Source organism: Haliotis rufescens, unplaced genomic scaffold (assembly GCF_023055435.1).
Source record: "Haliotis rufescens isolate VD_foot unplaced genomic scaffold, xgHalRufe1.0.p SCAF_18, whole genome shotgun sequence".
Classification (NCBI taxonomy): domain Eukaryota; kingdom Metazoa; phylum Mollusca; class Gastropoda; order Lepetellida; family Haliotidae; genus Haliotis; species Haliotis rufescens.
In genome coordinates, this window is record NW_025963868.1 from 23,489,216 (window position 1) to 23,499,739 (window position 10,524).

Here is a 10,524-nt window from a genome sequence, read left to right on the forward strand (position 1 = left end):
CGGAATTGGGCGCGATGCTGAGAGGACGGGAACTAAATTGCGGCAACTTCGGGACCCGCTCCGGAACAGTCGTTACATGCTCATTAAACTGGGTTGTCGGGGTAACAGTCACTGTGGCATTTGCCAATGCCTTTGTTGCAGAATCTACATGTGGTGAATTCAGCACTCGTTGACGCAACTTGGCAGCTATGGCTGAATTAGCTATTGATTTCACTGGATTTGTTTCTGCAGTAGAAGATCCAGACTGGGATTTAGAACTACTTTCCGGTCTGGATTTTGGAATGGGTGTTGATTTGGGTTTTGAATTAAGAAGTGTTTCTGTGACAGGATGAGAAGGTTGTTCCTTTGTTGAAGAAATGGCGTCAGGTATAGAGGAGGTAACTTGTGTGTCTCCATTGCCCATCTTCTTGGTTGCGGATGCTGTACATGTTGCACTTCCATCAGCCTGACGTTTGGTTTTCTTAAGTGATTTTTCAGCTGCAGTTTTTTTCAGACACATTCTGTGACTGCTGCACAGGCAGTTCTGCAAGCCTCATCGCGGGGGAAGGGGAAGCAATTTGGAAACGTCAGCCATATTTAATTCAGTGGATCTCAAACTAGGTGTTCGCTCAACAGCCTGAGCTTATTTATTACTGTTCCCTTTCTCCTAATCTTTTCCCTTAAACTCATCTGCTACCACAGAATTAAACTCGGGGGACCTGGACGCTGTCCTTGATACAAATGATGATGGCCTCTTTTCCATTACCACTGCCGTCTTGTCCATGATGCTGTTGCCAACGGTTACTCGGGGCACAGTTTCGGGAGGCTTCACAGCACTACTCTGAGTGAGGCTCACTTCATTGTCAGCAGCCAGTGATGAGGAAGCTCGGACAAACGTTGCCACGGGGGCAGTTTGTGCGGTGCCCTTCTGCTTGGTTGCGGGATTGCGGAGGGGAACAGCATGATTCCACACCCCGACTGCCGGGTCAGGCAGGTACACACTGACCTGCAACAACACAATACAACTTTCAGGAGTGAGCTTAACACTGCTTTGAAGCTTCATGTTGGAGGATTTGATTGTTTGTTGTTTAACAACACTCAACAATATTCCAGCTATATGAATAAATAATCGAACCTGGACCAGACAATCCAGTGATTGATATCATGAGCATCAATCCACGCAATTGGGATACGAAGACATGCATCGACAAAGTTAGTGAGCCTGACCACGCGATCCCGTTAGTCGCCTCTTACGACAAGCACAGTCGCCTTTTACGGCAATCACGGGTTGCTGAATACCTATTCTACCCCGGATCTTTACGGGTCTAATTTTGGGAGGAATGTCTGTCTTAGACTTTACCAATTTGCTGAAACATATGAGCGCGAATTGCAGAATATGGCGTCCACAAATTTGGAAGCATTATCGCATGTTTCCCAGCATGCAACCCTGCATAGTATGTGCTGCTTCGGACACCTGGGTCCCAGGGCAAGTCTGGACCTGACAATCCAGTGACCAACAACATAAGCATCAATCTATACAATTGGGATACAAATACATGCATCAAACAAATCAACAAGTCTGACCACCCGATCCATTCTGCTGCAACTTACAACAAGGATAGGTTGATGGGGACTTACATTCTAACCCTGAATCCCTTGATCCGTGCTTGAGCGGGACTTTCATGATACCAAAGACCATCTGGCAATGGGGGATTATTTCACACAACGGTCACATACCTTCGAGGCTGGAGACGATGTTCCACTCCCCTCCTCATCATTCCACTCCGATGCCCGACTCAGCATCTTCGTGATCAGACTGAAGTTGCGGGCTTGAGCTGCCATGATGGCTGTGCTGCCTGCATAGTTCAACACGTCAGGGTTAGCTCCCCTCTTCAGAAGCATCTCTACCATGTCTATTTCATTGTTCTCAGCCGCGTGGAACATTGGTGTGCGTCCACTCTTGCCATCCTGGGATCAAACAATTAGTCATATCATCATGTTAAATGACTGTTTTGCTTTTTTTTTGTTATTGAACGCCGCACTCAGCAATATTCCTGCTATATGACGGTGGTCTGTAAATTATCGAGTCTGGACCAGACAATCCTATATGTAAACATAAACGTTAACAATGGAATATATAATGCACTAAATGTGAACGTTTAAGTACTGTAGCTAAAATGGATAGAATTATCATAAATATACCCGCATGTTAACAGAAATCTGCGGGCCACAGTAACTTGATAGCAGTCCGCTTTTCCCTGACGACGGTCTGCTATCTATTCATTGACGTCACATTTCTTGTTTGTGACGTCATCCTATAGTATGTTCTATAACGTTGCTATTTGTAACTCAGTGACCTCCGCTGTAAGCTTTTTTTCTCTATACTTTTTTTTATATAAATAAAGTAACGAGCGTGGTTTCTTTAATAAATAATGTCTCTGCTCATCACAATTAATGATATTAAAACACAAAACAGTGTCGAATAACGAATTTCTGTACCAGAACTTCAATGTGAAATATGTGAGGTGGGTGTTTGAAATTCAAAATGGCTGTCACTGACGGTATTTGAGCTCATGTGGGGTCAGTAGTTCTGCTCTCTGCTTGGTCAATCTCACTTTGAGGCATAATAAATCACAATATACAGCAAGGATGATATGGTGAAGTTGACATCAATGATAAGTGAATATATCACAATACACAGCAAAGATGATATGGTGATGTTAACATCTTTCATACAGGAATATATCACAATACACAGCAAGCATGATATAGGGATGTTAACATATTTGATACGGGAATATATCATAATACACCGCAAAGATGATACCAGGGATGTTAACATCTTTGATACAGGAATATATCACAATGCACAGTAAGGAGGATATGGTGATGTTAACATCTTTGATACCGGAATATATCACAATACACCGCAAAGATGATATGGTGATGTTAACATCTTTGATACAGGAATATATCACAATACACAGCAAGGAGGATATGGTGAAGTGGACATCATTTATACAGGAATGTATCACAATACACCGAAAGGATGATATGGTGATGTTAACATCTTTGATACAGGAATATATCACAATACACCGCAAAGATGATATGGTGATGTTAACATCTTTAATGCCGGAATAAATCACAATACACAGCAAGGAGGATATGGTGATTATAACATCATTTATACAGGAATATATCACAATACACAGCTAGGAGGATATGGTGATTATAACATCATTTATACAGGAATATATCACAATACACAGCAAGGAGGATATGGTGAAGTGGACATCATTTATACAGGAATATATCACAATACACAGCAAGAATGATATGGTGATAATAACATCTTTGATACAGGAATATATCACAATACACAGCAAGGAGGATATGGTGAAGTGGACATCATTTATACAGGAATGTATCACAATATACCGAAAGGATGATATGGTGATGTTAACATCTTTGATACAGGAATATATCACAATACACAGCAAGGAGGATATGGTGAAGTGGACATCATTTATACAGGAATGTATCACAATACACCGAAAGGATGATATGGTGATGTTAACATCTTTGATAAGGGAATATATCACAATACACAGCAAGGATGATATGGTGATGTTAACATCTTTCATACAGGAATATATCACAATACACAGCAAGCATGATATAGGGATGTTAACATATTTGATACGGGAATATATCATAATACACCGCAAAGATGATACCAGGGATGTTAACATCTTTGATACAGGAATATATCACAATGCACAGTAAGGAGGATATGGTGATGTTAACATCTTTGATACCGGAATATATCACAATACACCGCAAAGATGATATGGTGATGTTAACATCTTTGATACAGGAATATATCACAATACACAGCAAGGAGGATATGGTGAAGTGGACATCATTTATACAGGAATGTATCACAATACACCGAAAGGATGATATGGTGATGTTAACATCTTTGATACAGGAATATATCACAATACACCGCAAAGATGATATGGTGATGTTAACATCTTTAATGCCGGAATAAATCACAATACACAGCAAGGAGGATATGGTGATTATAACATCATTTATACAGGAATATATCACAATACACAGCAAGGAGGATATGGTGAAGTGGACATCATTTATACAGGAATATATCACAATACACAGCAAGAATGATATGGTGATGATAACATCTTTGATACAGGAATATATCACAATACACAGCAAGGAGGATATGGTGAAGTGGACATCATTTATACAGGAATGTATCACAATACACCGAAAGGATGATATGGTGATGTTAACATCTTTGATACAGGAATATATCACAATACACAGCAAGGAGGATATGGTGAAGTGGACATCATTTATACAGGAATGTATCACAATACACCGAAAGGATGATATGGTGATGTTAACATCTTTGATAAGGGAATATATCACAATACACAGCAAGGATGATATGGTGATGTTAACATCTTTCATACAGGAATATATCACAATACACAGCAAGCATGATATAGGGATGTTAACATATTTGATACGGGAATATATCATAATACACCGCAAAGATGATACCAGGGATGTTAACATCTTTGATACAGGAATATATCACAATGCACAGTAAGGAGGATATGGTGATGTTAACATCTTTGATACCGTAATATATCATAATACACAGCAAGGATGATATGGTGATATTAACATCTTTGATACAGGATTCATAATACACAGCAAGGATAATATGGTGAAGTGGACATCATTTATACAGGAATATATCACGATACACAGCAAGCATGATATGGTGATTATAACACCATTTTACAGGAATATATCAAAATACACAACAAGGATGATATGGTGATGTTGAGTTCCTTGAAAAAAGCATGATATGATGATGTCAAAATGTACATGAATATTCACCAATCAATGATGTTGAAAGTATGCTCTTATAATCATATTCACATTCTTTCATATCTAAATCAGATATATAAAGAATTCCTTCAAGACAAATGTAATAAATCTGCAATCCAAGTTTATAATCAAACCATGTTATAATTTTGATTCAAGACGGTAGGGGTGGAATTCAAAATCTCGTGCTCGCTAACGCTACACAAAGATCTGTTGACATCCAATTACAAGTCACGTAACAGGAAGTCGATATAAGCCAGAAAGAAGATTTCTCGAACTTTCAGGCAGTAGTTTCAAACTGGCGACTCCCATTCCTCAATACACTTTAAAATATTTTGACAAAGTTCTCTATTCAAAACTTAAAAACTAAACAGAAGAAAAATCTGGAATCTCTCATCGATGACAGAGATTGTATCGCAGTTCTTCCCACCGGCTATATGGAAGGTCTCGCTCCGTTTCCAATATCCATCCACCTAGAGTGAGTGAGTGAGTGAGTGAGTGTGGTTTTACGCCGCATTTAGCAATATTCCAGCAACATCACGGCCGGGGACACCAGAAATGGGCTTCACACATTGTACCCGGCCCATGTCGGGAATCGAACCCCGGTCTTCGGCGTGACGAGCGAACGCTTTAACCACTAGGCTACCCGACCGCCCCCTATCCCACTAGAGCGACAAGTCAACCATGATGTTAATTTAGCTTGTAACTGTCGCTCGGAATGCGTCGTGTTAACATTTTCGAGGTTACATGATTAGTAAACTAATGCAAACTTTCACTGATTGGTCGGATGAAAAGACTTCTGACGTGAACCCATGTGGGATGTCCTCAGGTCTTTGTGTCGTGGTAGCGAGCGATAGGATCTGATTTTAATGAGATTGTTAGGAACATAAAACAAAACTTATGTGGGAGGAAAGTTAACTTTTTATTCTTCGGGGAAACGATCTGCTTGAGATGAATTAAAAACAAATTTTATGAAGACGAATATCTGATTTTGTAATCGTAAAAATATTCTTTAAAAAAGAAACACTTTAAACCCCCGAATGAGGATAACGATATCAAATGATATGAAAGAACTGTTAATACGTCAACATATATGCATTAATCAAATGCAGTGGTTGAGTATATCCTAGATCTAATTCAGAGATGTATTTGCTCATAAATGGCGATCCTCCAATCCCCTCCGCAAGTGTTCGCTGGGTCCGCTGCACAGGGGAAGTTGCACTGGTCATTGGCCACCCGTGCGTAGCCACTCTTGATCATGTTACCGCAGCGACATTCTCGTCCCGCCTTCAAAACAAAGCATGCGACTGACAAATTTGGAGATTTATTTAACGGTATTGATTTAATGGGAGTGAGTAAGTCCAAAGTTCAAATGTCATAGTGGCTGTGTTAATGTGTCATCAGTTAACTCACATCCACTTCAGTTGAGGGTGTCCACAAATACAACTACATTATAATCCTGCTCAGCCAGTCAGTCAGTACCTAGGTTGATAGGAGGGTAGGTGGATAGTTATAAATACAATATTAGAATCCTACTCAGCCAGTCAGTCAGTACCTAGGTTGATAGGAGGGTAGGTGGATAGTTATAAATACAATATTAGAATCCTGCTCAGTCAGTCAGTCAGTACCTAGGTTGATAGGAGGGTAGGTGTATAGTTATAAATACAATATTATAATCCTGCTCAGCCAGTCAGTCAGTGCGGAAGTAGGTAGGAGGGTAGGTGGATAGTTATAAATACAATATTAGAATCCTACTCAGCCAGTCAGTCAGTACGTTGGTTGATAGGAGGGTAGGTGGATAGTTATAAATACAATATTAGAATCCTGCTCAGTCAGTCTGTCAGTACCTAGGTTGATAGGAGGGTAGGTGTATAGTTATAAATGCAATATTATAATCCTGCTCAGCCAGTCAGTCACTACGTAGGTAGGTAGGAGGGTAAGTGGATAGTTATAAATACAATATTAGAATCCTCCTCAGCCATTCAGTCAGTAGGTGGGTAGGTAGGAGGATAGGTGGACAGATATAAATACATTATCATAATCCTGCTCAGCCAGTCAGTCAGTACGTAGGTAGGTAGGAGGGTAGGTGGATAGTTATAAATACAATATTAGAATCCTGCTCAGCCAGTCAGTCAGTACGTAGGTAGGTAGGAGGGTAGGTGGACAGATATAAATACATTATCATAATCCTCCTCAGCCAGTCAGTCAGTACGTAGGTAGGTAGGAGGGTAGGTGGATACTTATCAATACAATATTATAATCCTGCTCAGCCAGTCAGTCAGTACGTAGGTAGGAGGGTAGGAGGGTAGGTGGATAGTTATGAATACAATATTAGAATCCTGCTCAGCCAGTCAGTCAGTATGTAGGTAGGTAGGAGGATAGGTGGACAGATATAAATACATTATCATAATCCTGCTCAGCCAGTCAGTCAGTACGTAGGTAGGTAGGAGGGTAGGTGGATACTTATCAATACAATATTATAATCCTGCTCAGCCAGCCAGTCAGTACGTACGTAGGAGGGTAGGAGGGTAGGTGGATAGTTATAAATACAATATAAGAATCCTTTTCAGCCAGTCTGTCAGTACCTAGGTTGATAGGAGGGTAGGTGTATAGTTATAAATACAATATTATAATCCTTTTCAGCCAGTCAGTCAGTACGTAGGTAGGTAGGAGGGTAGGTGGATAATTATGAATACAATATTAGAATCCTTCTCAGCCAGTCAGTCAGTACGTAGGTAGGTAGGAGGATAGGTGGACAGATATAAATACAATATTAGAATCCTGCTCAGCCAGCCAGTCAGTATGAAGGTAGGTAGGAGGGTAGGTTGATAGTTATAAATACAATATTATAATCGTGCTCAGCCAGTCAGTGCCTAGGTTGGTAGGAGGGTAGGTGGATAGTTATAAATACAAAATTATAATCCTGCATAGCTAGTCAGTCAGTACGTACGTACATGTAGGTAGGTAGAAGGGTAGCTGGATAGTTATAAATACAATATTATAACCCTGCTCAGCCAGTCAGTCAGTACGTAGGTAGGTAGGAGGGTAGGTGGATAGTTATAAAAACAATATTAGAATCCTGCTCAGCAAGTCAGTCAGTACGTAGATAGGTAGGAGGGTAGCTGGATAGTTATAAATACAATATTATAATCCTACTCAGCCAGTCAGTACGTAGGTAGGTAGGAGGATAGGTGGATAGATATAAATACAATATTAGAATCCTGCACAGCTAGTCAGTCAGTACGTAGATAGGTTGGAGGGTAGTTGGATAGTTATAAATACAATATTATAAACCTTCTTAGCCAGTCAGTCAGTACGTAGGTAGGTAGGAGGGTAGGGGGATAGTTATAAATACAATATTAGCATCCTGCTCAGCCAGTCAGTCAGTACCTAGGTAGGTAGGAGGGTAGATGTATAGTTATAAAAACAATATTTTAATCCTTCTCAGCCAGTCAGTCACTACGTAGGTAGGTAGGAGGGTAGCTGGATAGTTATAAATACAATATTATAATCCTGCTCAGCCAGTCAATCAGTACGTAGATAAGTTGGAGTGTAGGTGGATAGTTATAAAAACAATATTATAATCCTTCTCAGCCAGTCAGTCAGTACGTAGGTAGGTAGGAGGGTAGCTGGATAGTTATAAATACAATATTAGAATCCTGCTCAGCCAGTCAGTCAGTACGTAGGTAGGTAGGAGGGTAGGTGGATAGTTATAAATACAATATTAGCATCCTGCTCAGCCAGTCAGTCAGTACGTAGGTAGGTAGGAGGGTAGATGTATAGTTATAAAAACAATATTTTAATCCTTCTCAGCCAGTCAGTCACTACGTAGGTAGGTAGGAGCGTAGCTGGATAGTTATAAATACAATATTAGAATCCTGTTCAGCCAGTCAGTCAGTACGTAGGTAGGTAGGAGGGTAGCTGGATAGTTATAAATACAATATTATAATCCTGCTCAGCCAGTCAATCAATACGTAGATAGGTTGGAGGGTAGTTGGATAGTTATAAATACAATGTTATAATCCTTCTCAGCCAGTCAGTCAGTACGTAGGTAGGTAGGAGGGTAGCTGGATAGTTATAAATACAATATTAGAATCCTGCTCAGCCAGTCTGTCAGTACGTAGGTAGGTAGGAGGGTAGCTGGATAGTTATAAATACAATATTAGAATCCTGCTCAGCCAGTCAGTCAGTACGTAGGTAGGTAGGAGGGTAGGGGGATAGTTATAAATACAATATTAGCATCCTGCTCAGCCAGTCAGTCAGTAACTAGGTAGGTAGGAGGGTAGAGGTATAGTTATAAAAACAATATTTTAATCCTTCTCAGCCAGTCAGTCACTACGTAGGTAGGTAGGAGGGTAGCTGGATAGCTATAAATACAATATTATAATCCTGCTCAGCCAGTCAATCAGTACGTAGATAAGTTGGAGTGTAGTTGGATAGTTATAAAAACAATATTATAATCCTTCTCAGCCAGTCAGTCAGTACGTAGGTAGGTAGGAGGGTAGGTGGATAGTTATAAATACAATATAAGAATCCTGCTCAGCCAGTCAGTCAGTACGTAGGTAGGTAGGAGGGTAGGTGGATAGTTATAAATACAATATTAGAATCCTGCTCAGCCAGTCAGTAAGTAGGTAGGTAGGAGGGTAGTTGGATAGTTATAAACACAATATCAGAATCCTGCTCAGCCAGTCAGTCAGTACGTAGGTAGGTAGGAGGGTAGTTGGATAGTTATAAATACAATATTATAATCCTGTTCAGTCAGTACGTAGGTATGTAGGAGGGTAGGTTGATAGTTATAAATACAATATTAGAATCCTGCACAGCTAGTCAGTCAGTACGTAGGTAGGTAGGAGGGTAGGTGGATAGTTCTAAATACAAAATGATGATACTGTTCAGCCAGTCAGTCAGTACGTAGGTAGGAGGGTAGGTTGATAGTTATAAATACAATATTATAATCCTGCTCAGCCAGTCAGTCAGTACGTAGGTAGGTAGGAGGGTAGGTTGATAGTTATAAATACAATATTATAATCCTGTTCAGTCAGTACGTAGGTAGGTAGGAGGGTAGGTAGATAGTTATAAATACAATATTATAATCCTGCTCAGTACAAAGTACCACCCACCTCTAGTCCAAAGAAGGAGTAGTATTTCTGAATGCAGTAAAGTTGACACAGTTCAACCGTCATCGTTCCATCTTGGAATTTGTCGTCGGGAAGTACCCGGTCGAAGTCATCGATGTAGCAGCCCCTATATACAGGATCTACATGAGAAACATTAGATATTATATGTTCACATATCAGCCCCTATATACAGGATCTACAAGAAGAACATTAGACATTACATGTTCACATAGCAGCCCTATAACAGGATCTACAAGGGAAACATCAGACATTACATGTTCACATAGCAGCCCCTATATACAGGATCTACAAGGGAAACATTAGACATTACATGTTCACATAGCAGCCCTATATACAGGACCCACAAGGGAAACATTAGACATTACATGTTCACATAGCAGCCCTATACACAGGACTAAAAGGGAAACATTATACATGACATGTTCACATTGCAGCCCTATAGACAGGACCCACAAAGGAAACATTAGACATTACATAT

At 40.1% G+C, this 10,524-nt stretch overlaps 1 protein-coding gene across 1 annotated transcript; it reads right to left on the reverse strand.

Annotated features, from left to right (window-relative positions):
* Positions 1-646: 646 nt before the first annotated feature.
* LOC125381436 (B-cell lymphoma 3 protein-like) lies at positions 647-10,091 on the reverse strand. The gene is made up of 3 exons (XM_048397968.1): positions 10,029-10,091; positions 1,717-1,947; positions 647-985 (listed from the first exon to the last, which is right to left on the reverse strand). Exons 1-3 carry the CDS (start codon positions 10,089-10,091, stop codon positions 647-649), a joined length of 633 nt encoding a protein of 210 aa, XP_048253925.1.
* Between the last annotated feature and the right edge of the window lie 433 nt (positions 10,092-10,524).

What these genes read in the sequence shown, in the direction of transcription:
- LOC125381436 (XM_048397968.1), bottom strand. Translation starts at nt 10,091, where the DNA reads ATGACGGTTGAACTGTGTCAACTTTACTGCATTCAGAAATACTACTCC. An exon ending in ACTCCTTCTTTGGACTAGAG is followed by an intron (nt 1,948 to 10,028) that starts GTGGGTGGTACT and finishes GTTTGATCCCAG; the next exon opens with GATGGCAAGAGTGGACGCAC. An exon ending in CATCGTCTCCAGCCTCGAAG is followed by an intron (nt 986 to 1,716) that starts GTATGTGACCGT and finishes GTGTTGTTGCAG; the next exon opens with GTCAGTGTGTACCTGCCTGA.